The following is a 26885-nucleotide window of genomic DNA, read 5'->3' on the forward strand; positions in this document are numbered from 1 at the left end:
TGGCTGATGCTGGTACATGGGGATGGCTGCGTTTGGAGTTAAATTTTCATGAGGAGCCTCTGCCTGACCAGGTGGCGAAGCAAGTCAGAGGCTGGGGCTTGGACAGGGCAACAGTCCCAGGTGTCAGTGGGGAAATCAGCTGTGATTGCCCTCAGCTGCCCCCTTCCACATGGGTGAAGTGTCATCCCTCAGCTACCACTGGAAGCAAGAGGTTGCTTAGAGCCAGTTGTGGGGTCATTTTGGCTTTGAAGTGACATTGAATGCAGTTGGCACAGCAGAGGCTGTGGGTACTTTTGAATGTCTCCAGCCAGGGCTAATGCTGGTGAGCCCAGGACTGAGTATATGTTCCTTCTGCAGCCCAGGAGGACCGTGGGATCACTGTGGGGAAGTAGGGCTGATGTTTCCCCTCACTTTCCCCAGCCTCAGTGCTGAGGAAGCAGCAAGGATTGGGTATACACAACGCTGGGTCAGCTAATGTGGCTCAGGTCCCCTGAACCTCTCCCTCTTGGTGAGCTGACCCAAATTTTGGGGGTTTTACAGCTTTGTCTCACACAGGGACTGAGATGTGGAGTGTAGCATGCAGCAATGAGCCACATAGTGCTTTTTCTGCTTCTGTTATGCATTCTCAACTGTGGGCTGTCCTTTAGCATGAAGGCCTGGAAGAAGGCATCTTCATCCTCTCCAACTGGGAATGAGTTGGGCTGCTCCCTGAACACACTGGGGATCTCAGGGAGAAGGGCAAGATATGTCTCAACCCTGCTTCTCCTTCTAGGCGTACTGGCTATCTGCAGGGATGTGGGGTTGCTCCAGCAGGAGGAATTGGCCTGTTGATCCTTCCCTGAGGTCTCAGGGTCACCTGAGGGCTGTCGGGCTCACAGGACTGCTGTCCTCAGGGACATGGGGCTACTGGCCTAGGGGATGCGTGGCCACTGGCCTGAGGGATGTGGGGCCACTGTCCCGGGGTCATGAACCCATGTCCTCAGCTCCTGGGTTTGCTGATCGTGGGGCTCGGGGCTTTCATCGGGGTTGCTGGGCCGCCGTTCTCGAGCTCGGGACTGCAGTCCCGGGGCTCTCGGAGTCCCGCGGCGTTCAGCCGCATCCCGGTCCCGCCTCGGGGATGCCCGAGAGGCAGCAGCCCGGCCGCGCTGCGGACGGAGAGCCCGGCGGGCCCTTTAAGAAAGTCGAAGCCCGAAAGTTCATCAAAGTTGAGAAAGTTTGTCGCGGAAAGGAGGGAGGGAAAAAATTAATTAATTAAAATATCTCGAGCCCAACAACAACAATTAAAAAAAAAAAGGCAAAAAAAAAAAAGCAGCAAAGCCCCGCACCCCCCCGGGGGGCCGGGCCGGGCCGGGATTGGCGGCGGGCGGGCGGGGGCGGCCCCGGGCGGGCGGGGCGGGGCGGGCGGGTCCGGGCCCCGATGCTCGGCGGCACCGGGAGCGCCGGCGGCGGCGGAGGGGGCTGGGGTGCGTCGGTCCCGCAGCTGCGGCTCGTTGCGCTCCGCTCGGCCCCGCTCCGCCCAGCCCGGCCCGGCCCGGCCCTTAACAGCGGCGCGGTCCTGGGACGCCGCATGTGAACTGGGAAGGCGCCGCTGTCCTGCACTACCCTCCCCGCTCCCGGCACCGCCTGTCCGCCCTCTCACCCCGGCACCCCACCATGAGCAACCTCGGCAAGGACACTGAGCAAGCCAACGGCAGCGGCAACGTCGAGGAGGAGGTGGGCAGCGGGATGGGGCGCCGGCGGCGAGGCTGGAGTAGCGGGACGGCGGGGAGCCGAGGTGGGGGCGAGGGGATGGAGCACTGAGCCGTCGGGGTCCGGGGAGGGAATACGGCGGCGTCGCAGAACCGGCGATGGGGCGGCGAGGATGCGGCACCGAGGCGTCGGGGAACGAGGGATGCGGCACCGGGTCATCGGGGAGTTGGAGATGGGCTGCCGGGGCCGGAGAGACAAGGTCTGGCCGTGGGAGCCGGGCTATGGAAGCACTGGGGCTGGCGTGTCTCGGGCCGTACCGGGGACGGGGTAGGGGCTGGCGCGGGGTAGTGCGAGGTCCGGCAGCCGTCCGGGAGCTCTCTCCTCACCCCAAAGTCCCTAAAGCCCTGTGCGTCAGGAGGCTGGCAGATCTGCGCTCCCTCCTGCATAGCCACTGCCCGTGGCCATAGTGTCCTGTCCCTAAGCCTCCATGGCTGGAGGGCACCAGACTCCTGTGTCCAGCAGCACTCTGCCCTCTTGGGCTGTGGAGGCTGCTTTTGGACCATGGAGTTGGACACCCAGCTCTGCTTCTAATGTGCCAGCAGCCTGGCTGGGGTTGGATGGTTATTGCAAGCCAGAGCCTGGAGATGAGAGGGCTTGTGAGGTTCACTTGTCTGTAGCCATATGACAAAGCTGAGCTCGCAGCCCTGCACGTTTGTCTTCTATATGGGTTGTAGCACTGCTGCTGGTGCAGTATCTGTCTTGTTGTGCCCCTTGAGCAGGTGTGGGTGCAGGGAGTCAACAGCTGCCCTCTGTCTTGGAGAGGGGGCTGGAAAATGCCTGGCCTGGGTAACGTTTTGCTGCAGTCCTTTGCGCCCACCCCTTGGGACTGAGGAGGTGCTCTGCCTCCCTCCCCTCACTCTTCTCCAGCACGCCGTGCGCTCGCACCGCCGCAACATGGCGCCTGGCCCTGCCACCCACTGGGGCCGGTCCGGCCCTATGCACCAGCTGTCTTGGGGCCATCGTGCCCGCTGGCCTTCAACCCTGGCGTGGGGGAACCCGGGCAATGAGGTGGAATGGATTGGTAGGCGGTGGCTGTAGCATTTATCTCCTCTGTGTGGAGGTGATGTGATGGGAGGTGGATGTGATGCTGCTGGGGACGTGTCTCCGACTCACTGGGTGGCATTAGCGAGGGTGGGAAGAGAGATGGAGCAATTGGGGCCCTGTGCTGCTTCCCTGCTGTGGGGAGGCTCGGTACTGGGGGGTTTTGTGGGCTGTGCAGACTTGCACAGAAGACTCAATGCGGCTCCTTGATCCAATTATTCACTGGCTTGCAAAGCTCCCTGAGGTCGATGCTGCTTGACACATCCTGGTGGTGTGGCTTGGGCTGGGCTGGTGCCATGCAGATGGTGGCCAGGGGAGCCCTTGGTGCTGAGGCAGAGCTGACCTGTTCCCTGCTGCCCTGTACTGCTTTGGCAAAGTGGGCACTGAAAGCTGTTGTGGTTGAGGAGCCTGGAAATCCCAGCCTCCTGGGGAGGCTGAGCCTCCCCAAAACGGTGCTTGGTGGCTGGAAAACAGAGTCTGAGTCTATATCCATGGGGAATGGGGTTGGACAGAACTGGTCCCCACTGTCCGTTGGTCTGCCTTTGGGTGTGTGCCGTGAAGGGGATGATGGCCCAGTCCACGCTGCTAGATGTTCTGCAGCTTCCCCGAGTGTTTCCTGTTCTCCATCCTTGGGTGCAGTGAAGGACTGACCGCTCTGGAGGTGGTTGAGGGTGCTTGGGAGGTGGTGGGCTGGAAACGATATCTCTGTCCCTGTCAGGGCTGCTGTTGGAGAGCCCTCTCTGTGCTAGGATCCGTCACAGATGATGCTGTGGGTGATGAGCTGCTGGTGGGCTCTGTGGTGGCCACTGAAGCTTTGTTTTTTCTCTAAGCCCTCCTGGTTGCCCAGGAGCCATTCCTCCCCACAGGAGCAGCTAACAGTGGCACAAGGAGTGGCCTCGTGTTCTTGGTCCTGCCATGGTCTGGGGGACTTATTCCGCCATCCTATCCGAGTTCTTGCCTAGAGCTCCCCAGAGCAGTAAATATGTTGTGTGTGAAGTGGAATCCTCCAGCCCCAGTGTCAGCAGGCCTGTGTGCTGGTGTGTTGTCCCATGCTATATGGATAACACTGCCAGATCCTGGAGCTGTGACACTCCTCCACTTTCCACCCCCCTCCCTGTGAGCCTCCTTTGCCGCTGCCTCAAGCATTTGCAGCAGGGTGCCGTGTGCCCCAGATATGGCAGGGGGAAGCTCCCAAATTCAGCCTTCCCCTTTATCTTATCTGCAAGCCCCTGGATCTCGCAGGCGCTTCCTGCCTGGTGACATGCGGAGGACAGGAATGCCTCTCGCTCCTCTCGAGGTCTGTAACGGGAATGTTAAACGGGGCCTAATGTCAGTCCCTGCTGTTCCTCACCAGACACCTCCTCAAATTTGGTCCCTCCCCACTTGCTGCTATCTCCTGTTTGGCTTTCCCAGGCAGGCGCTGATGTGCGTGTGGGCACGCGGCGCGGTGCTCCCGCCAGGTGGCTGCCCAGGTGCTGTGCCCTGTGCTGTGGGCAGAGCTGCTCCCAGCGGCTGCGGGGGCTCACCCGCCTCCCACGGGTGCTGTGCCCTGTGCTGTGGGCAGAGCTGCTCCCAGCGGCTGCGGGGGCTCACCCGCCTCCCACGGGTGCTGTGCCCTGTGCTGTGGGCAGAGCTGCTCCCAGCGGCTGCGGGGGCTCACCCGCCTCCCACGGGTGCTGTGCCCTGTGCTGTGGGCAGAGCTGCTCCCAGCGGCTGCGGGGGCTCACCCGCCTCCCACGGGTGCTGTGCCCTGTGCTGTGGGCAGAGCTGCTCCCAGCGGCTGCGGGGGCTCACCCGCCTCCCACGGGTGCTGTGCCCTGTGCTGTGGGCAGAGCTGCTCCCAGCGGCTGCGGGGGCTCACCCGCCTCCCACGGGTGCTGTGCCCTGTGCTGTGGGCAGAGCTGCTCCCAGCGGCTGCGGGGGCTCACCCGCCTCCCACGGGTGCTGTGCCCTGTGCTGTGGGCAGAGCTGCTCCCAGCGGCTGCGGGGGCTCACCCGCCTCCCACGGGTGCTGTGCCCTGTGCTGTGGGCAGAGCTGCTCCCAGCGGCTGCACGGGCTCACCTGCCTCCCACGGGTGCTGTGCCCTGTGCTGTGGGCAGAGCTGCTCCCAGCGGCTGCGGGGGCTCACCCGCCTCCCACGGGTGCTGCTTGTGCTGGTCGGCCCGGTACTGTAGCAAGGGCCCTGTGAGTGCACTCTGCTGTCATAGGTGTCTGCAGAATGGTTGCTTCTACTCTGGAAGCTCATCCTTGCTCTCCCAGGAGGTGACTGTGAAGCTGTAGGTCTGAGGAGATTGGGAGCTGGATGTCTAGATGCCCAAAGTGAGTGACTGAAGTCTGGTTATCCCACGTGTCCTCTTGGCTGGTCTCAAGGTCCTGCTTGCACCTCCATTGAGGTGGAGCACAGACAGCATGGAATGGGAGGATGTGCTGGGTGGGCAGAGCCCAGCTGAGGACCAGGAGAAGCTCCCTGGCTAGGGGATGATCATCTTCCCCATTGGTCTGCAACAAGGCCGTGGTGTTACCCGTCAGAGTTGGAAAGTGCCCTGTTAGGGGAGGCAGAAGGCTCTCAGCTCCCAGACAGCCCCCTCTGCACCAAGTACTTCATCCCCAGCATCTCGTAGCTGTTGCATGCTGGGGCTGCCAGAACCACCTAGGAATGCCCTTGGTGAGCAGCCTGTGTTATGTGCTGGATGCCTCTAGTGCTTCATGGACTGGTGCCAGGTATCTCTTGATTTCTGTAATCTCTGCTTCAGTGGACATAGATACCTCTTGCATGCATGGATTCTACCTCTCTGACTTGAAACAAATCAAGTTAATATAGTTTCTGAAGTCAAACAACTCTGCAGTGCTGCTTTTTTGCTACAAAGAACTTGAGGGTGGAGTAGTTCTGGTCACCACTTGCCAGTCTTCCTATACTTGGTCTGGCTGAACCAGAATGGTGCCTCAGAGCTGTTTTCATGCATTATAAAAGTCCCCTGAATGTGAGATGCAGCTTTCTGTTAGTGACAGATTGTTGGCTAAGCAGATGCCCTGAAGTCACCATGCATGCAGAGGTTCTGGGAACTGGTGTGTTCCCAGACTTTCTATCTATCAATGAGTTGCTCTTACTGGCGGAGGGATGTGGGAATCTCCCTGTTATCTCTTTGTATCCTGGTGCCTCTGTAAATACCCTGTAAAGGAGCCTCCTTCCCCTTTCTTGCTCTTTCAAATCTAAATTTCTTAGATGTGAGTCTAAGTTGCTTTTCACATCAGTGTTGCCCCCAGTCCCCATGATGGGGTGACTGTTCTTCCTCCTGCTGCCTGGCTGTGTAGCTGGTCTATTAAATGAGAAACAGCATCTTCCTCCTTTGTTAATCTGAGGAGCTGCTGAGCAGAGCTTGGCCTCAAAAAGAAGGGGTTTCTGGTGGTACTTGCACAAGTTATGAAGGGCCAAGTCCAGAGGCTCACTTGCTAGCAAGGGACTCTCCTTGCCCCTCTTGAAAGTAGGAAGGATGCCCTTGGAGATGTCTGGAAGGTAGCCAAGAGTGGTTCAGGCTTTGCTGACCTTCTAGTGCCTGAAGGAAAGCCTTTGCAGTGATGCCTCACTGGGGTGTGCATGTGGAAGCAAGGTGGTGAGCACCTTGCCTTCAGCAGCATCTCTCCAGGAATACCAGGACGAGCTGTGAGTCAGTGGCCTTCTCAGATCTGGAGGTGAGCAGTCTCAAAAGCCTGTTCTCAGGGATGCTGGTACAACAAAGGCCACCCCTGGAGCAGGATATTGCCTTCTGCAGCAACAGCCACCGTTACTTGAAGATGGCTTGTGTGGCAGGGGCTTTAACTGGAAAGAATCCATTTGCTTTAAACGTCCCGTGTGCCAAGTGAGTGGCTGGAACTGAACTTCTGCGTGCCCAGCACTGGCAAGCTGGGTCTGGTGTAGGAGCAGGGCAGTGGGATATGATACTGCAGCCCCCCAGCCAGGGCCATGCTGGGTTGCTACAGCGTCACTGCGGTCCTGAGCCAGACCGGTGTGCTTGCCTGGGGATGCTGGGGCAGGCAGCACAGGGAGGAGATGTGTGCCAGGTGACCCAGCCCTTGGCATGGTGGGATTGGATGCCACAGACTTGGCAAGGCTGCAGTGTGCTTGGGAGGCTGCCTGTCTCAGAGCCTCTCATTCTCCTCAGCTCAACCCAAAGAGAAGGGTCTCGCTGTGCTCTAAATGATGCAGGATGGCAGGTGAGTGTGGAGCTAGAGGCTTACACATGGTCTGGACTCTCTTCGGAGTACCTGGGGTGGTGAGACTTGCTTTAGCTCTGTTGGCTCCTTTGACTGGAGCAGGGATGATGCTGAGGCTTGCTTAATCCACCTGCCTAGTGAACATCAGCATCTCCTGCACCAAGTCCTGTGGTCAGGGACAAGATGCTTAGCTCTGCTGTGTACCCTGTGGGAAGGAGCAACCCGACTCTTACCCTGTGGTAGGGCAGAGTGGCAGAGCCTCCTGGGGCTGTGTGTTCTTCCCATTTGCTTTCAAGGGCAGAAATCCATTGTCTGTCTGAAAGTGTGTCTCCCTTGTGTCACCTTTAGCAGTGACTTGAAGTATAGACTGCAGGAGAGTGCCCAGCCTGTCTGGGAGCACTGGAGAAGGGAACAAAACTTCCCCTCTTGGGGTTTCTGTGCTTGCAGTGGGGGGTGGCTGGGACATGACCAGTTTCTAGTCGAGGGGCTTAAATTTTGGGATGTGTGTCATATCCATCCTTGCTCCCCATACTTTCCTCCTGGACGGCTGGTCTTCCCTCTGCCTTGCCCTCTACGTTGTATGTCCTGGGTGCCTGCCTGGGGTCTTGGGGGGAGAGTGCTTGGTGGTGCAGAGGGAGGTCAAGGCATGATGCTGGTCTGAGTTGACACTTCTAGTCTGGTTTTGGGTAGCACAGCCTCTCACCACTGCCTTGACTTCCCAAGAGCTGGACTGATGTGATGGTGGCTCAGTCCTTTTGGTGCTTGTCATGCTTCTGGTGTCCCCAGAGATCTCCCTGTGAGTGGGATGATGTTCTGATGTTAAAGCTCCTGCTGCAAGCTTTTGGCTTGTCATCACTTGGGCTTTGTGGAGACCTGCTTGCTGTTGGGCTGTGGAGATATGGGATATGCTCCATGGGGCTGTAGCATGACCATTAGTGTGCTGCCCCAAATCAGGTTGATATGAGGAGAAATTCATGTCCCTGTTGGGGTGTATCCTGAGTCTGTGGGCAGAGGAGACACAGAACTGAAAAGTATCTTGGAATTGACTTGTGGTGGAGCAAAGCAGAGACAGATATACTTACTTGCTAAAGGATCTGAAGGGAGGATGTAGCTTGTGAGGGTCCAGCATTCAGACTAAGCCTCAGGGCAGAGGCTGGCAGGAGCTCCTCTCTCCTCTGACTGCTGCTAGGAGAGCAAATGCCTGAGTGTGGGCAGGAGGAGCTGCTCTGCAGCTGGTGTGACATCTCTCACCTGGCATGAGAGCTGTCCCTGTGGGTAAGGTCCATGGTTCCAGCTGATGGGGAAAGGCTCTCTGTTTATCCCTGGACATTAGAAGGTGTCAGATGTGCTGCTGAGTCTCTGAAGCCAGGGGCTTAGTGCAGTAGACTGGGTAGAGCATGTGTAGAGGTGAGCATCCATCAGTGTATTGACTGTGATACTTCTCTGTGTCTTCTCCAGCTCAGCAGGCCTCTTGGCAAGGTGGAAGGCTGTGGTGGCATCCTGAGGATATTCAACCAGCATCTTCTGAGATGGGGAGCTGCTCCACTGGGACAGTAATCTGTTGGGAGTTGTGGGACTGGTCTCCCTAAATATTTCAGCAGCTTTGAACCCTGCTGTGGCCCAAGACTCCCTCCAGCACTATCCTTCCCATGAGATCCTGCAGAGAGACAGGGGTAGGATTTGATAGTGTGGGGAGTATCCCTTGCAGAGCTGCACCAGCAGTGCTTCCTCTGCTGAGACCACGGACTATTCTTGGGTGCTGCCCCGTTGTGCCTGGACTTATCAGCCCCCATGTGCTTCCTGCTTCCCCAGGCAGGGGCTAGTGCCTCTCCCTGCTTCCCCCTAGCTCAACCCCCTTCCTGCCCTGACCACAGGGGTGGCTGAGCCCCACTGACATCTCAATGCCTGACTCAAGGGAGGAGCAACTATAAGCAGTGTCACATGTGAAACACTGGGGTCAAAATATGTGTGCATTTGGGCTTGCTTGTGGTCAGCCAGCCCTCCTCCCTTCTGTGTGAGCAAGATGTTGGTCCTTGGGTTCTTTTTGTGCAGAAGGCTGATTTCAGAGGGAAATGCCTGAAGCTCTCCTTGCTTTGAGTGTTGGGGGAGGTCCTTCTTTCCTCTCTGCAGATGGATGAACGTCTTTCCAGTGTGGGGATCTGTGCTGTGGCTGCCTGGGACTTTCTGACTGGGGCAGCTCCTGGTCTGACCCTGTGCTAGGGCTCAGTCTTGCCCTGCCTGCTGCACCAGGAGTTGCCTGAGCTCTTTGGAGCTTCGCTGGTGCTGGGACTGTGAGCAGGCAGACAGCTTTTGCAGCCTCTCTGCTGGTAAGGGGGAAACTGAGGCCCAGAGTGATGAAGGAGCCTGTTAGCAAGCCTCTTCCCCTCGGGAGGACATGCTCTGTGGCATTGAGATTGCCCATCTTTTCTGCCAAGCTGTTCCTAGCACATCTCACTTTCTCAGTTTTCCCTTCCCCTGTGCTTCCTGGGAGCTTGATGGGCTGAGGAGCAAAACTGCCCATGGCCAGGTCCAGCCTGGGGCAGCAGCAGGAGTGCTGCAGCCCCATGTCCCGCGTGGGGCAGGGAGATGTGGGTACCATCCCATTTCTTAAGCCCTGCAGCTGAGCTCCAGAGCAATGCCTCCCTGCAGCCCTGTTTTGCAGTTGTCTCCCTGCCTTTCACTCCTGTGCCTTATAAGTCTTGAATCCTGGGGCAGCTGGGAGCCTTGCTGCATTCCAGTGGCCTTGCATCAAGTGGCCCACACCATGCTGCGGTAGCCAGGGCTCTGCGCTCTGCCAGTGGCCCCGGGTGCCCGAGAGCCACCCTGCTGGGATGCTGTCCTGTGGCAAGAGCTGTAGTCTGTGTGTCTGAGCTTCTGGAGCTCTGGGGTGGCTGCCTGGAGAGGGGACTGCCTTTGGCTGGCAGCATAAGAAAAAGGCTCAATGGTATGAGTGAGCAGGAGATGGCTCATCTCCAGGAAAAGGGGCATGTGGCTGGAAGTGGCTTCCTGGAGAAGGGGAGTGTCCAGAGGACCTGTGTGGATGGGGCCATAGAGCATGTTCCTGCCACAGCTGGTGTCTCCTCACAGCTGGCTTATGTGCTTCAGCTGCTGGGAGTGTGGCCCCAGGACTCCGCCAGTTCTGTGGGGCTGCTCTGCAAAAGCAGGTAACAGCCCAAGGGCTGATCTTGCAGAAAGGGAAGGTCAGCTCCCTGGCTTCTGGGAGGAGTCAGAGCAGCCACTTAACAGAAGCTGGAGACCTATCAGAGAAGCGTCACAGGAGGTGGGTACTTGTGCCCTGACACCTGATATGTCTGAACACAGCCCAACCCTTGCTGGAGTGCAGGACAGTGTCTGGCCCTGCTTGGGACTGCCATCCAAGAGCTCCTACATGGCAGCCGGTGTGGCCAGGGGATGTGGGTGTTAGACTCGTGTTGACCTGTCAGTGCTGGAGCTGTGGTAGGAAGAAGCAGGTGTTGCTGCTTTAAAGCCCTGGTGCCAAGTCCCTGTCTGTGCTTGCACTATAGATGTGTCTCTTCTGGGAGACACAGCTGTGTAAAGACTGCTTTAGAGCCACTGAGGACCTGAGCATTAGATGGATTTGTTCTTGTCCCTTTCCATGCTGTGTGGGAAGCTATGTTGGGACTCTCTCTCTCTAAGAGATGCCCGAGGTGGTCCTGTCCCTCCTGGCACAAATCCTGTTTTCCATGGCTCTCCTCCATCTCTGCTTGGTGTTTGGACTGGGGACATCCCAGAGGTGGCAGGAAGTGTTTACCCAGCGTGGCTCTGCTGGTCTGTTGGAGATGAGAGCTGCTCCATGCCCTGCCCCTGCTCCTCTCGGTGCCAGCATGTCCACCTTTTTTTTTGTCTCACGTCTTTTCCAGCTGCTCTGTGGGGAGCAGAATATCCACATGGGTCTGGTGTTTGGTGGCAGCGAGCTGAAGCAGGACAAATACATTTATGCAGAAGCTTACCCCGTCTTGGCATGTTGAATGCAAAGGCTGGAAGTCCAGATTCATCAGCCTGAGGTGGTCCTGGAGACCGCCCAAAGCCTACAGGACCTGGGCTGCAAAGAGGTGACTGGAGAGTACCAGTTGGACTAATCCACTGGAAGATGCTTGTTTAGTCCCTGTTACCCTCACCTACAGTTTTTTCTCTTAGGGAGCAGTGGGAGGAGGCTGGGCCAGGGCTGTCTGCAGTACACAAGATGCTCAGACTGGAAAGTTGTCTCCTGTTTCTCTCCTGTGGGATAACCTTAGTGTTCTGATTGCTACTAATCTCCTATTTATACCTGGTCTCAGAAGTGAATCTCGTGAGGTTCCTCTCTGTATTGCTTAGGTCACCTACCACCCTCCCTTCCCTGAATAACTTGGCCTCACTTTTCATTATCCTTTTCTACATCACTTATGGATGTGATGAATAGCAGAGATCTCTGAAAACCAACTGCTGTCTCATTGATTCTAGCATTCTTCTGAGCAGGGACTGTTCTTGGTCTGTCTTGAGACCCTTGGGGAAGTCTCCTCTGGGCCCAGGCTTTCTCTGGGATGCCAGCCCTTGGCAGGTGCTGTGGGTTGGCTGTGATCCCCTTTCCAAAGCAGTGTGTGACGATGAGCTGGAGCTGAGGACCAAGGGAAGTTTTTGGCCTCCGAGAGAGTCTCTTGCTCCTGTCCTTGGCAGCAACTTTTAGGACTGGCATTAGGAGTTTAACTCTGACAAAGAGTTTTCCTTGGCACCTACAGTGCTCTGTCAGAGCTGTTGTAGAGGCTCCTAGTAGCTGATTTTTCCTTTCTCTGAGCATCTTCTGTTCTGTCATGCCTGTCGCAAGGACTTACGGAGCGACAAATCATGGGACCACTTAGCGACCCAACAGGGATGCAGATTCCTATCTGCTTGGAAGAAACATCCATTCTGGGGTCTGAGCACACTCAGATCCTGAAATATTGAAAAGGAGTGGTGCTTTCACATGGCTGATGCACATGTATGCTACCACGCACTGCAGTCTTCACTGGCAAGAGATGGCTTTGTGTCTTCTGGGAGTGCACTGTGGGAGCTCCATGTAGCTCATGCTGGAGTGTGAGTGCCAAAGTCTTTGAGGCAGCCAGTGATCTGAGACATTACCATTGCCTTCTCTGCCTGGTCATAAGGTGGCCCAGGAGTGATGCCTCCAAGCATCAAATGAGGAGCTAGACCAGGTGGGGAGATAGTAAGGCTGAGCCTGGGTATGGAAAGTGTTTCTGGAGTGAGTCAGATCACATACTATGTCTCTAGACAGGGTAAAGCAAAAGCTAGGGCATGCTGTAGAGCCATCCATGCTGAGGGATATAGGGAGGAGATGGCAAGGATGCTCAGCAGCTGCTTTCTGCAGCTGCCTTGAGACATACCAGGCTGGAGAAGGGTTCTGCATGCTAACAGTAGGGTAGTGGCTCCCTGGAATGTTCACTGGATACTGGCAGCCCGGCAAGAGGGACAGTGACTCCCCAAGACTTTCATGATCACTGTCCATACTGGAAGGCTTGCCCCCTGAGCTAATGTGAAGGGCATCTCCCTGCCCTGGCAGGACTGTTTTGGGAAGAGGAGCTCAAGGAGGTGTGTGTTTTCTCCTGCAAATCAGAGAGACTTCCCTGCTTGGGGAAGTCTGAATCTGGCTGCTCTGAGAAAGCTGAGTGCATTTGGACTCGGCACATGACTTTCTACAGTTTGGAATATATAACAAGCTGCATGGACTTGGTGTAGCACAGCTGGCTTTTGGCTAGGCAGAAGAGAACAAACCCTATGAGGGCTATTTTGGGAGCAGATTCTGAAGGGTTTGATGTGTGGTGGTGAAGAAGCTGGGATGGACCCAAGAATTATCCTCCCAGGGATGTTCTGGGGCTTTATCAGAAGTCTGAAGATGTGAGTGTAGCCGCAAGGTATTTTCTGCCTTTGAATCACGGGCTGAAGTACCAGTGCTGGAAAAGGAAAGATGTGTAGGAAGAGCTGAAGGTACAGCTGAGACTTGTACTGGTATCTTCTGGGCCTTGGCGTTCATCAAACTGTGTCAATGCTTTTGGCAGTGTATAGTCTTCTAGCAGTCTTCTCAAGTTTTAGTCTTTGAGGTCCAGTTAGACTTGTGGGGCTGGTATCCAGGCCCTGATTAACCCAGACTATTCTGGTAGAGACTGAATTGTTGTAGAGATCTAGATCCTTTGTGGAAGGAAGGAGAGGACTGGATGTATCTTATCCTGGACAACACTCCTCTAAAGTAGGGAAGGGTTAGTTCATGCAAAGGCATCTTTGGTGCAAGGTGTCTTCCTCCTATTGTGCCTGGCTTCTGAACTGTGCTCGTTCTCCTGCTTTGGTAATAAGCATCTCCTTTCAGCAGACATCGTTTACCTCTCTCCTAGGTACGGACACTGTTTGTCAGTGGTCTTCCTGTGGATATCAAGCCCAGAGAGCTCTACCTACTCTTCCGACCATTCAAGGTAAGAAGGTCTTTAAATTTGGTCTCTGGTGGGAAATATGCTGTCTTGGGGCCAAGCTTGCTGTAAAGATCTCTGTCTGAGGGGAAGGATCAAGTGGGAAGGCAGGCCTGTGTGAAAGTTTGGGGACCTGGTATGGAACCAGTACGGTATCCTCTGGCTTGTGCTCAGCTGGGTAACCTCCTGAGAGCCTGGTGTTGCAGTGGTGCTGGCTTTGAGCTTGATCGAGGCTGTTGGCTCAGCCCTGCTGCCCAGCTGGACCAGCGTTTCCTCAAGGATGTGTCCTGATCTTCTGAGTGTCTGTCCTTTGCTGGGTCACCATGTAGGCTGTCCTTGGGGACACTGGGTTTGTCTCCACTCTTCTAGGACAGAGTGCTCAGTGTTGTCTAGGCACTAGGCAGGCAGGGACCTCATCTTAGTAGCTTGATGAGGAGCTAGAAAAGGAGATTTCTTCCCAAAGGGCCAGAATGGACCAGCTGAGGTACCTGCTCTGCCCCTTGCCTAATCTCAGTCTTCTCTTTTGATGGAAAGAAGCATTAATGTATCTGCTCCTGCTGCAAATGCTGCCTTGTGAAGGGTTTGGTGTTTCAGGAGCTCGTCAAAGCTGTCATGTTGTATCTTGTCCGTAGTGTCAGATTCCTGAAGGAGCCAAGCTGACTTGTGTTCTTCCTTCTACAGGGTTATGAAGGGTCACTGATCAAGCTAACTTCAAAGCAGGTACCTCCTTCTTTCAGCTTGGGTATTTTTGGCTTTTGCAAGGAAACCAGATGTGCTGGGAGGAGATAACATTTCAGTACGTAAAACATTGTGTTCAGCACCACGTGTGTAGGTGGGTCCTGGTGGCCCTAAGCTGTGTGCTGAATGGCTCTAACTTCTGCTGCTGGCCAAGGCCATATGTGTTGGGAGAGACCTGATACTTCAGCCTCAAACACTGGGCTGACAGAAACCTTCCCTGGTCCCATTCTAATTGAGGCAGTAGTTCCTGTTCTGGGCGAAGATTAGCCTTACTGGAGGCAACCAGGGTGAGCAGAGTTGCCACGTTTAGGAATGCCAGAGCATTTTAGTGTGATGGGAGAAGATCCAGAGCAGGAATCTTGAGTCAATGACCCAAGACCCTTCAAACTCTGCTTGAAGTCTCTCTGCAGCTTCAGGTGCTCTCTTCTTCTTGCTGGAAGCTGTCTTGGGCAGAGGGGAGTGGCAGGGTAGTCCAAGGAGCTGGCAGTGGCTTCCAAACTGAAATCAGCATTATTTCTTTTAGCCAGTTGGCTTTGTGACCTTTGACAGCCGGGCTGGTGCTGAAGCAGCAAAGAACGCCTTGAATGTGAGTACCCGATGTGCTGGGAGGCTGTGGGGAGGGCTGGGGCCATGTGCCCACTGTCATTGACCTGTAGCTGTGGGCTGGAGTGGTGCTTGGCTTGTCCAGAGCAGAAGGGCCGGACTGTCTCATCTGTACCCTTAAGTATGGAAGCTGAATGGCCCTGCAGCATCTCACCAGGGAAGCAGGAGTCTGGTTTAAGGCTGCCTCTACATGAGCAAATGAGTGCAAACTGTCCCATGCTTCAGAAACTAGATATAGCTTCTGACAACTGGAGGGCCTCTGAGGAAGTGGGGAAAGGGCAGCTACTTCTTCTCAAGTCAGTGTGCACCTTCTTACTCGGCAATTGGCTCTGATAACAGGATCAGGGCTGTGCATCTTGTTCCTTGTCCATTTGTGCCCCCCCTGTATGGGGAAGAGTTGTGGACCAAGACGCTTGCCCCTCCCTTGTTCAAATGAGCATGGATTACTCTGCGAGGAGCTCTTCTTCCTGCTGTAGGCAGAGTGCTAAGGTGAGGGCTTGTCCTGGCTTGGCTGCTAGACTTGATCTTGGCTTGGAGTACCTGAAGCAGGCAGGTCTTCTCTGGGGAGACAACCATTAGCAAACAGCTGAGAAGAGAGGTGTTGGAGCAGAGGTGGTTCCAGGCCTATACAGGTGTAGGGTGAAAGCCAATGACACTCTAATGAGGCATGTGGAGCTCAACTTGTGTTGAGAATCAGCTTTTTGAGGCTCTGTCAAGTTTGCTAGGGTACATGAGTAGTGCAGCAGGCTCATTGCACAGCTCGTCTGTTATGTGGCTGTAGGACTTGGTACCAGTGGCCTTGTTAAAGCCTCATTTACCAAATGCCCTGATGAAAAGTGTGTGTCAGTTTAGCAAAGCAGGCCCTTGTTCTGGACTTTGGCCTGTCAGAATCTCTGAAGCCAGGGGCTACTTGTGTCATAAAGGAAGGAACCTAGGCTGTCCCATGGCCCAGCTTCCATGACAGAGCCAAAGCTCTCTGGTACAGACTCTTTGGCACGTTGACAGCTTTTTCCACACTGTAGCAGCTCGAGACAGACTCGAGGTTGGCCAATGTGACAGGCATGCCCAAAACAATCTCTATCCCACATGGGCCTGCAGAAGCTAGTGAGATCTAGGCAGCAAGACATGCTGGCCTGGTTCTGCTCTGCTGTCGCCCTTGGCTTGGGCACTGGGGATGATGTCTCTGCCTGGGCAGGCAGTAGAGGCAGCAGCACGGCAGACAGGAGCCTCGGTACACATCGGATTGCCCCAACTCTAGCAGACAGAGCGTTCCTGACCATAGCCATCACTGCAGTGCTGCTGGTTAAACTGCATGCAAGGAGCAAAACTGTGTCCCTCATGTCAGAAGCAGCAGTCCTGGTCCAGCTAAACAGAAATACAAACATATGGGAGCTTCAGTGCTGAAGTGACAAAAGTCTGGGTGTGTGACTGCAGTGTTATGGCCTTTGGTTACCTGTTTGGGCTTTGCCTTGTGAATAGACACAGCCTGTGCTTGTACTGGAGACCTCACCTCTGAGAGATTCCTGTGCTTTCTTCTGTGGCAGGGCATCCGCTTTGACCCAGAGAACCCCCAGACCTTGCGGTTAGAGTTTGCTAAAGCCAACACAAAGATGGCCAAGAGCAAGCTGATGGCCACACCAAACCCCACCAATATCCACCCCGTCTTGGGCACACACTTCATTGCACGGGACCCCTGTGAGTATGCTGGGAAGGGCTTTGAGGTCATGGCTGGTCCAACCTGAGAGATGCCCAACCCTGACAAGGCTGCCAAGGTGGAAAGGGTCATGCCCATGTATGCTCTGACTGAAACCTGTCTGGTGCAGGAAGCCTAGTGTGTTAGATTGTCAGGAGAGTAGCAGGCATCTGGTAAGGCTTCTGGCTAATGCTATGGAAGCATTAAGGGAGCAGAGTTGGTTTTGGCAGCTCAAGTGATGCTGCAAGTCATTTAAACCACCCCTTGGTGTGATGCAGAAAGGCTGAGTCCTGTGCCATGTGCCCTCAGTATAGCCCAGTGGGGTAAGCAGCCCTGCTGAGGCTGTCTGGGCAACGTGTAAGGTGGTGCTGAGAGTCTGAGCTCCTGTCTGCAGCACCAACTCTGTGCTGTGTGTGACCCAGCCAGCCCAAAGCCTGTGTGGTGGGCTGAGCAGGGATGAGCATGTTCCTGGGCCCTCTTGGCCAGGCTGGGAAGCTGGAGGAGTAGCTGGCCTCAGTCTGCTGAGCAGTGCTGTATGTGCACCTTGCTGAGATGGCAGTGCAAAGCTTTAGCTTGGGGCTGGAAATCCAGAGCCTGTCCCTAGAGCAGGCTGTTGGGACCAGCTACTGAGATGCTGTCACCTTGATCTCCTCCTGTCTAGATGACCCAACCGGAGCGGCCCTTATCCCGGCATCCCCAGAAGCATGGGCTCCCTACCCCCTGTATACCACGGAGCTCACTCCTGCCATCCCCCATGCTGCCTTCACCTACCCAGCAGCTGCTGCTGCGGCTGCTGCTCTTCACGCTCAGGTGAGTCACTCCCTGTGTCCTGTGCCAGGAACTGGCCTCTCCCCCCTGCCCTGCTGCTCACTCCCCCGGGGCCCTGCTTGGCTGGTTTAACCCTGCCCTCTGCACTTTGGCAAAGCCTCCTCCTGGCTGAAGTGCATGGAGGGCCCTCCAGCCCTGAAAAACTGAAGGGCAGATGTCTGTGTGGCTGAAGGTAGCGAGAGGTGGGCAATGGTTTCTGGCCTTGCTTCCCTGCAAGAGGCAGGCAGATGGGAGAAAGTCAGGACTCGACTTCTGGCTGGCTTTTCTGGTGGCTGGAGAGCTGTAATGTGGGACTGCCAGCTGTGGAATGTCCTCTTCGAAGTCACAGTGAAGGCACTAGGCTTAACTCTGTACTGAAGCTGAGGGGCTCAGCTTAGGACCCTTTGGGCCAAGCAAGTCAGACCCTTGGGAGGCTGGAGGAGGATGTCCTGCAGGAGAAGAGTGGTTGGAGCCTTGACCCAGGGAGGAGCTCTCTCCTGTTAGCCGCCCTGTCTGCAGACTAGAGGGAGTCACTCTGTACGAGCCTCAGACAGGCTGATGGTGCAGCCAGCTGTAGGGTGTCCCAAGGTATGCTGGAGGTGCAGGGATGCTTGCACTGCTGGAATTAGAACACTTTAATGTACTGAGACCGATGCCCCTGCTGAACATGAAGTTCCTGAAACTGTGGAAATGCAAAAAGAAAGCCAATACAGAGAAGTAGCATCCTAATTCCAGGTTAGGGTGCTCGGTCTGGAGCAGCTGGGCAGGAGAGCCTGGAGCTCCTGTCCCTGCCCTGCTTGGCATTGCCAGACAGCTCTGCTCTGCCTGCTTTAGTCTCTGCTCCACAGCAGTGCCATGGGGAACTCTCAGCTTAGAGGCTGCTGAGCAGGGTGTTGGGCTCTGCTCTTCCCTGCTTAAGTTGAGAGGAAGAGGAGCCTTGTCCCCTCACTTTGTCCAGCTTTGATGGTCTGCTCAGCTAGCCCTTTTGAATCCTCTTGCTTCCCATGAGTGTTTTGATTGTACCCGCCCAGCTCCAATCCAAACTTGTTTCCCAAACACAATAGGGAGGCAGGGGAGGGGGTATACAAGCTCCTGGTCTGCATAGGCTTGTCTGTCCTGCCCCTTGCATGCCTGCTTTTGCCCTTCTGCTGGTGAGGTGGTGTTGGACTGAAGCTCCTGCAGTGTAGGTGAGAAATACATGGGGCACAGGGCATGACCAAACACTGACTTGTTTCTTCCGAGGGTCTTCAGAGCCTCCAAGTGTTGTCCTTCACTGGGAGGACTGCTTGCTGTTGTTCTCCAAAGGTTATAGATGATGTCCACAGCTACAGAAGTATGCTTTCTCCAGGGCAGCCCAGGAGAGATGTTTTCTTTTCCTTGCCCCTGTGTGGAGCCAAGGACTGTTGCAAGTTGAATTGCCTCTGAGAGGGAGGACCAGGGGAAAAACCTTCTGGTCTGGCTGAGATGGTTGAGGAAGGTGAAGCCATTTCTTCAAGGATGTCAGCAACTGTATGAGGACCTTGAGTGCAAGGGTTGGACACCAAAGCTTTATGGTGCATGGTGGATGAGAAGAGTTCTGCCCTCCTCAAATGGAGGGTGCGGTGGAGGCCTTCAGCCAGATTATTTTGCTCTGGGATCTTAGTTCCTGCCCTCCAATTGGCAAGCTACTAGCTTTCAAAGATGTCTTCTGGCCTGAAGAATGACCCAGAGGCTCCAGGGAGCTCCCTATATGGGTAGGGCCTGCTACCAAGGAAGTCCATAAGTGGTGATGTGCCCCTAGGTCTTAGAGAGCCTGTGCAGCTCCTACAGGTCCATGTCCATAGATGGATCCAGTTCTCCTCTGAAGAGCAGCTGGTCTGGCTGAGCACTTGGAGCTGCTCCTTGCTGCATTATGCTTGAGCCAGTGGTGACCTCGTAGGGAGGCATTCTGGTGCAGTATATGTTACCAATAAAAGTTTTATGGGGTTAAACATTACTCGGGCTGGCAGCTCTGAGCCACCTAGTCCCTGAGCTGGAGCCCTCTCCCTTGCAGAGCTGAGGCAGGGTGGAGTGAGTCAGTGACATGACTTTTGCTCACAAACTGGGCTAAAAGCTGTAACCTCAGTCTCTTGGTATGCCCAGCCCTCTGCTCTTGCTGGCACATGGGTTGTTCCCTAGGACAGCTGCAGCTCTTCTTCCTGAGGCTGGAGGATGTTCATGGGGATGACTGGAGCTGTTACAGCTCCATAGCAATCAATCCTGAAGCAGGCATGAAGTTGGAGGCTTTAGCTAAGCTGAGAGCTTGTCACAAAAGATTTAAGCCTGAAGTGCTTGTCCTCGCAGCTCCATGTTCAAGCCTGGTAGCGAGCGGGAGAGGAGGGGGCTGCCCTCTGCAACACATCCACGCAGTCTTCTGAGGAGCTGCCCCAAGGGCTGGCAGGAGATGGTGAGAGGTTGACCTGGCCTGGGCTTGCACTCTGGGAGCTGTGGGTGAGCCACTGGCAGAGGAGGCTGCTGGCCGCTGCTCCCAGCCCTGCCGAACTGCCATGATGTGCTGTGGTGATGCTCCTGGCAGGCACCAGGCTGCCCCAGGTGTGACTGCAGCCTGACCCTGCGCTGCTAAGAGCTTCTACCTGTGGGGGACTCCACCAACTTGAAGATTGTCCCATCTGCCTTCCTTCCCACCCTCTCTTAAATCCCTCCTTTGATGTCCCTAGTGAACTCCAGCCATGATGCCAGCGCAGGCTAGCCCTGAAGCTCAGAGCTGTCCCTGGAGATGGGGCACCCTAGTGATGCCTTATTGCAGCTAGTGGAGTGGCTGTACCACAGCTCCATTCCTAGAAGTGTTAAGCATGATGGCAGCCACGTCTGGAAAGACTGGTAAGGTAACCATCTCTCCTCCAAGGTGCACTGTGGGATTTGCAAGCTTCTGCCCATCTCTGTTAGACCGTATCTCCTTGGCAACCCAGTGCATGGGCCTCACGCTACCCACCCACCAGAGCCTGGGGAATGAGATGCCAGGCCTTCTTTCTAACCCACATCTCCAACTTGGCGGCACATGACATGGCGCACACAGCATGGCACCATCTTACATCAGCTCCTTCGGGCTGAGCCGGGCCCTGCCGGCGGGCGGGGAGCAGCCTGGTTGCTCGGCGCCAAAGAAACCTGGTTTCTCCCCAGCCACAACCCTTTGAGGGCAACCAGAAATACACCTTGACCTCACTCTTGCACATGGTGGGGGAGGTTAGCGATGCGATAGCAATAGCACACAACTAAATTCTAGTGGGCACCTTAGACAACAGCACTTGCCAGTCACTTTGTTCCAGAATTGCATACCGGGACAGACCCTGCTCTTAATCATGGGTCTAATTTCACCTCTTTCCTCTCCAGTTACTGGAAACAGAGCAAGTTCCTACCTGGAGCTTGGCTTCTCTCTTGCAACCTGCAATCACAGGCAGAATCCAGGTCTTGTGAGCTGTAACGAAGGCAATCGGCAGCCTGGGAGAGATGCGAGTGGCATAGGAAACTGGGAGCTTGGGAAGAGGGAAGATGGCCTGGCCCAGGATGGGTTGGCAGGGAGAATGGTTTGTGTGGTTGGCTCAGACTGAAGAAAAGGAGCCCTGGCTCACTTCTCCTTGCAGTGGTTCTGGGTAGACTGTTTTCCTCTGTGCAGGTGATGTTGTGGGGAAAGAAGTCATTGAAGAGGGGGCCTAGGTCCACCTTTGCCCTTAGAAGACTGTAAAGTGCAAAGATGTGTGGAGCTAGTCTCCTGGGAAGATGAGGAGAGCTTGACACCAGCATAGAGACAATAATACAGCTTGTCTTGTTCTACTTGGCCCTGAAGAACAGTTTCATCTGTTGCCTGTGTGATGGAGTCGGGTTGCATTGCATCTCTGATGAGAAGCCAGGCTCTGAGTGGGCAGTAGATGTCCAGAGCTATTGATGCTCCTGGAGTCCCTCTGCAGAGAGACGCTACCAGCTGAGGCAGGACCCCAAAGGTAGGACTCTGCTGTGTGCAGGACTTGCCCTGGAAGCCAGGGCTGGATGCAGCATGGTTTCACAAGAATATGGTGGTGGTTACCACATGGTGCCTGCAGGAGACCAGGCTGATGTGTTGGGTAGCCACAGCACAGGAGACTGTATGTGGTAGATGCTCCCGAGTGAGGGAGCAGATCATGGACTGAAAGCTCACAGATACAAACCCTTTTAGGGGTTGGCTGCCCAAGGTATCCTCAGAGCATCCATGTTACTGCTGCTGGTAGCAGCCTTGTCTGGCATCTTTGAGGAGCTGGTGGAGGTGGATCTCTGAAACTGGGACCTATGAGTGGAAGTAGCAGCCCTGGGTCACAGCTGAGTGGTACTGTGAATGGCCAAGCAGAACTCAGACTTCGGAGCACTGCGCTGAGGCAGAATCCATTGATGGAAGGAGGGGTCAGTACTCAGAAATCCCTTTCTCTTGCTTACTGTCTGGGTTGGCTCAGGGAAAACTGATTCTCCAGAGTGGTGGCTGCTGTTGTGGATGGACATGAGGCAAATCCCAGTGGCTTGTGATCTTGTGCTGTTAGGGACTGAGAAAGTCTGCTGGGGTGGGCTCAGGTCCTGTACCTTCTGTTGGGATGCTGCTGTTTAGTGGATCTGTGACTGCCTGGGTGCAACTGACCCCGCTGAGACCTGGAGCACCGAACAGTGGCCACCACAGTGGATCTGCTGGACAAAAGGGATCCTGCCTTTGTGTATCATTGGCCTCTGGACTCACTTCACAGTCCCATGGGTAAAATCTCCTGATAAAGAGCCTCCTTGGCTCTTTATCAGAGCCAAGCTCTGATAGACACTCTGTGGATGAGAGGCTGGAGATGGTGATAGATGTTCTGTGCCTAATTGGAGGTTCCTGTTTCTTGGGGCCATCTGGTAGGACTCCCTAGGATTGTTTTTTTGGCCTATCTCTGTGCTTCCTGGAGGTATGAGCACTCCTCAAGACTTAATGTCTTCTTAAACTCCAGTGACTTAGTGCTGGCATAACTGCCCAACAACCCAAAGCAAGCCCTCTCTAAGCCAGCCATTTCCTCCTAGCCAGAGCAAAAGAGACAGGAGATGCTTTTGACTACTCTGGCTACCTACTGAGCAGTGATTCTTGCTAAATCACAGCTGATGAGTGAACTGGACAGAGATGCTATCAGAAGTGATTGCTGACCTGGGGCCAGCACTGGCTCTGCATGGCTAGCTCAGCCTGCAGGAACGCAGCACAACGCTCTTCTGCTCTGGGAAAAAAAGAGATGTGCTTGTTTGCTGTGGTTGGTGAGATAGGTATGTCCCTACAAGCTGTGGCATGAGCACAGGTACAAGGTGTTGGGTGGATGCCCACTAAAGTGCTCCGAGGTGCCAGGATGGATGGGTTCCTATTGTCTTCTGCATGCTCCTCAGCGTGGTGATGTACTGGTCCCTCACCACAGCTGCTGGCAGATGTGTGTGCTCAAGGTGACTGCAGCAAGGTGTTCCCAGTGGTGGGCTGAGCTGCTTGGGTCTTGCACTGCATGTGGATACTGATCTCTTCAGCCCAGAGCCACTCTTGTTGGCTCCATGGTGGGCTGCCTGAGGTGCGTGCCCAGTGACCTGCACCCAGGGGCAAGCAGTGGCCATGTGAGCTTGTGGGTTGCTGGGTGAGGCTGTCTTGGCAGCATGACTGAAGCTGCTACTCTGTGTATCAGCAGCTGGTAACTAGGTGCAGCTCTTGGATGTGCTGGTTGTGGTCCTATGAGCTCCCAGGAGCACAGTGGAGTGTTTTGTCTGGTACCAGCCTGTGTAGTACCTGGTGCGGTGGCTGGGTCCATTTCAGCTCTAGGGAGCTCCACAAATTGCTGGAGCTGACTGCAGAGCAAAGCCAAGCAGATGTAGAAGAAACTGAAGAGGAAAGACAGGCCATGCCAGTTAAAGGTGGCTGGAGGATGGATCTGTGTATTCAGTCCTCCTTTCCCCCTCTCTTTTTCTTGCCAAAGGAATTGCTTTCTATAAAGATGATGGACAAGATAGGGACCTTAAATTCTGAGGGTAATTGAGAGAGACAATGGAGATCTCGCTGGGGAAAATGTTGATGGGATGTTTCTTCCCCATTTGTCATTTCTTTGTGATTTTTAGGTAGTGCTGGTTTGGTGCTGCAACAAGGGAGGGGCTCTTTCATTCTGGGTGCTTCACCTGACCTCTGGAAGGTAGCACACAGAGCCACAAACTCCTCTTCCCCAGGTGTTTTCTGGGACAGATGTTGAATGTGGCAGCATGAGGCTGTCTGCAGTTGGTTTGCAGTATCTCTCCTGTTCCTCCAGGCAGGCAAGCAAGGGGATGTTTGCTGTGGCCTGGCAAGGCTTCTTTCCAACTGTGAGCTAGTGCAGCTCCAGAAACAACTGTGTTTCTTCCGGGGAATGCTTTCCTTGCTCCGTGTTGGACATCTCCATTCACTCTCTCGGCGTCCTCCTTGACAGATGCAGTATTTTGGGAGAAAACAGATCTTCAGAAAGCCCTCCAATTTTTCTCCCTGCAGGGAAGTGCTTTGGTTTCTCCTGCTGGGTTGTGATTGTCTTGGGACAAACCTATGCAGTCTCTTGTGCTGGTCTGCTCTTCCAGGTGGCTCTGGGAATCCCCTGTTTGCTCCCTGGCAAAAGCAAGGTGTCCAAGACACTTTGAGCGGTGTGAAAATTGCCCTGGTGGATGCCACTGTTCTACAGGGCATCTGGTTCTCTCAGTGCTTCCTGCTGGTTTTGGAACCCTCCCTCCTAATGAGGGGGGAGTTCCTGCCTCAACCCATCAGGCCCTTAATCTTTCTGTGGTCTGAAAGACCTGTCATTCCCTTGCCCTGCCAGCATGTCAGAGCCTTGGCTTGTGCCCAGGACTATGGCATCTGCATGAGCTTGTGCTAGCCCCTAGGCTGAGCCCCACTGGCTGCAGGGCCGTGCTACCAGCACGTGGGGCCCCTGTGAGCCCAACTAGTTGGATTTGCATGTGCGAGCATCAGGGGCCTCCAGGAGGAAGGCAAGGAGAGGTAGTCCATCAGAAGCTGAGGTTCCTTAGTGCCACAGCTGTAAACAGTGCAGCTTTTAGGAGAAAAGCAGGAGTTCTGTTGAAATGGGAGGTGTTAGAGGCTCTGGCCAGGCTTGTGGTGGGATGTGGGGCTTGGGCCCCCTGAGGAGGGGATGAAGAGCCAGCAGGCTTGGGGAGCAGGCTGTGAGGATGGTTTCTTGCCTATCCCACAGCTGTTGTCCCCACTCAGGCACAGCTTGTGCCGAGTAGCCTGGCGTGGGACGGAGGCGGCTCTGAGGGTGAAGTGCTCGTGGCCTTGTGAATGCTGTGGGAGTTTCCTGTTGCTTCTGGGCAGGAGGAAACCACTTCCAGCTGTCCAGGGGAGAGGTGCTTGAGTGGGAGATGCAGGCCAGGGAAGAGAACTGCTGGCTGCTGAGATGTGGCTCTGCTGAGCAAGCACCTCCTGGTGACAGGGTTTGGAGGGGGGTGAGCGGGTAAGTAACCCCTGACCTTGCACGGGCAGCTGCTGTGGTGGCCCTGTAAGGCAGCAGTAATGCGACTGCCTGCACTAGGCTGTCAGCCTGCCCAGCCTGTGTCAGGGCAAGGACAAAACCGTGTCCCAGAGCACTGTGGTGGCCCCATGCTGGGAAGAAAATGCACTGAGCTGTGTCCCTCTTGCAGGGTAGTGGGGAAGTGAAGGCATCATGTGCGTGGTGCCGAGATGTCACTTTGGTCATGGCCCAAGATGAGCCATGAGCCCTCTCTGGCTCTTGGTGCCTGTTCCCATGAGGCTCTTGCTTTTCTTCCATCAGTTAGTGAGGGAGGGGAGTGGAGATAGTCTCTGTGTTTTCCAAAGCTCCCTTTGGAAACAGCAGCAAGATGGAGCTTTTCTCCTGCTACTGGACCTGTAATTAGTCAAATGGCACAGGCTCATCTCCTGCAGCTCTCAGGCATGAAGCTGCTAAATCAGTCCAGCCTTGCAGACAAAAGAAGAGCATCTGCAAGTCCGATGCTATTCTATGGGACACTGGCATCTTGCTGCATCTACTGACAGGCTGGGAAGTGTCTGAGTTATTGTTCCTATGTCTGCTGGTTGTGTCCCTATCCAGCAGTTCTTCCTCAGCAAGGAGTAGTCCTGAGCAGATGTGGCAGTAGTGACCTGCCAGGGAAGCCTTCAAGTCTTGCTTGTCTGCAGTCCTACCAAGTTCTTTCCATGATGTCTGTCTGGAGCCTCTTCTGATGGCTGGGTTGTGGCTTATAAAACTTCATGGGTCTCTTCTGTGGTGGATGAGCAAGTTCTTACCTCCAGTCTGTTATGTAGACTATGTTGAGGGGAACAGCTCTTCCTTGCACAGACTTCTGCAGTAGTAAACTTCACAGATAGCTTGGTGATGAGGAGCTTTCCTAGTTTGAACAGTGGTGTTCTGTGTGGTGGTGTGAGCTGGGGCCAGGTATGGTTGTTAATTTGGGAGCTGCCAATAGGTAGAAAGTACTTGAGAAGCTGAGGCAAGCCCTGGGATAGGGTGCTAGCTTTCTTCTTGAACATGGGAGATCCTGCTGCCCTCCTTAAGGAGGGACCTAGCTGGGTCTCAGTGCCTGGGGAGCCTGAGCTGGTCCTTGCTTGAGCCCCCCACAGCTGGCTAGTGTGGAACCAGCACGCTGGGTAGTGCTGCCATGGTGCAGCCCCACATTAGGATGCCACCTGAGAGGTATTTAGGGCTCACCTTGGAGCCTTCTTTAACATGCTGGAGACATCTTGATTCAGTGGACCTTGTACATAAGCTGAAGGTTTGGGCTCTGGTTGGGATGATCTTGGATCATGGACCTTTGGCATGGCTTTCTTTTCCAGATGCGCTGGTATCCTCCCTCTGAAGCTACCCAGCAAGGATGGAAGTCTCGTCAGTTTTGTTAGTTCATTAGTAAGTAATTAATTACTTTTAGAACCCAGTCCTTGTCTTTCTTGTCTTTGGGTTCTTGTGAGGAGAAGGGATGGGAGCTCAGGTTCAGCCCCAAACAGCCACCCAAGGATGTAGTTGGGTCGTGTTGATGGGTGACAGGGCCAAATCAACCCTGGTGGGAGTGGGGAGACCTCCCCAAGCCTTGAGGGGTGGAGAGGGCTGTGAGTGCCACTTGGGGAGTGGGTCCAGCCTACCCTACTCACCACTTCTCCTCTGCTACAGCATCTCTCCTCGTCTCACGTTCCTCCTCCTCCTCCTCCTCCCTGCCTCTCCGGAGGGATGTGGCCAGGGACAATCACTCCGTCTCCTCTCGGTTTGGTTGCAGCCAGCGGACAAGGCACCCGGCCCCTGCACGCACCCCCAGGACTGCCAGCATCCCCCTCTCTGGACTGTGAAGCCACTCCAGCCCCACGCTGTGGGTCATGTGCCACCTCCATCCCTCTATCTGTCTCTCCCTCCCTCCATCCCCAGGACATCCTCCCCAGCTGAGCTTTGCCACCTGGCTGTGCCAAAGTCCAGCGGCGATGGAGGGACATGGTCCTGGGCTTCTCCAGGCTTGCCCTGCCCCAGCAGCTCGGCTGAAGGAAACAAAAGGCAATGGGTTTTGCATGTTTTCTGGCATGAATTAAAACACTTAACTTGTG

At 55.0% G+C, this 26885-nt stretch overlaps 1 protein-coding gene across 3 annotated transcripts; it reads left to right on the forward strand.

The window, feature by feature from the left end:
• The first annotated feature begins 1435 nt into the window (after positions 1-1435).
• Positions 1436-26885, forward strand: RBPMS2 (RNA binding protein, mRNA processing factor 2). 3 transcript variants are annotated; one of them, XM_061999678.1, is made up of 8 exons: positions 1436-1713; positions 13384-13461; positions 14137-14175; positions 14717-14779; positions 16341-16491; positions 17151-17299; positions 26133-26202; positions 26464-26885. In XM_061999678.1, the coding sequence occupies exons 1-7, from the start codon at positions 1654-1656 to the stop codon at positions 26193-26195; spliced, it is 603 nt and encodes a 200-aa protein (XP_061855662.1). In that variant the 5' UTR covers positions 1436-1653; the 3' UTR covers positions 26196-26202; positions 26464-26885. The 3 variants fall into 3 exon arrangements, with proteins under 3 accessions (XP_061855662.1, XP_061855663.1, XP_061855664.1); XM_061999679.1 differs by having other exon boundaries at positions 26567-26885; XM_061999680.1 differs by lacking the exon at positions 14137-14175.

Source organism: Colius striatus, chromosome 7 (genome assembly GCF_028858725.1).
Source record: "Colius striatus isolate bColStr4 chromosome 7, bColStr4.1.hap1, whole genome shotgun sequence".
NCBI classification, from domain to species: Eukaryota; Metazoa; Chordata; class Aves; order Coliiformes; family Coliidae; genus Colius; species Colius striatus.

Bases quoted from the DNA above. Each gene is read 5' to 3' on its own strand.
- RBPMS2 (XM_061999678.1), top strand. From the start codon at position 1,654: ATGAGCAACCTCGGCAAGGACACTGAGCAAGCCAACGGCAGCGGCAAC. The intron at 1,714-13,383 runs GTGGGCAGCGGG...CCTCTCTCCTAG, and splicing joins GCGGCAACGTCGAGGAGGAG to GTACGGACACTGTTTGTCAG. The intron at 13,462-14,136 runs GTAAGAAGGTCT...TTCCTTCTACAG, and splicing joins TACTCTTCCGACCATTCAAG to GGTTATGAAGGGTCACTGAT.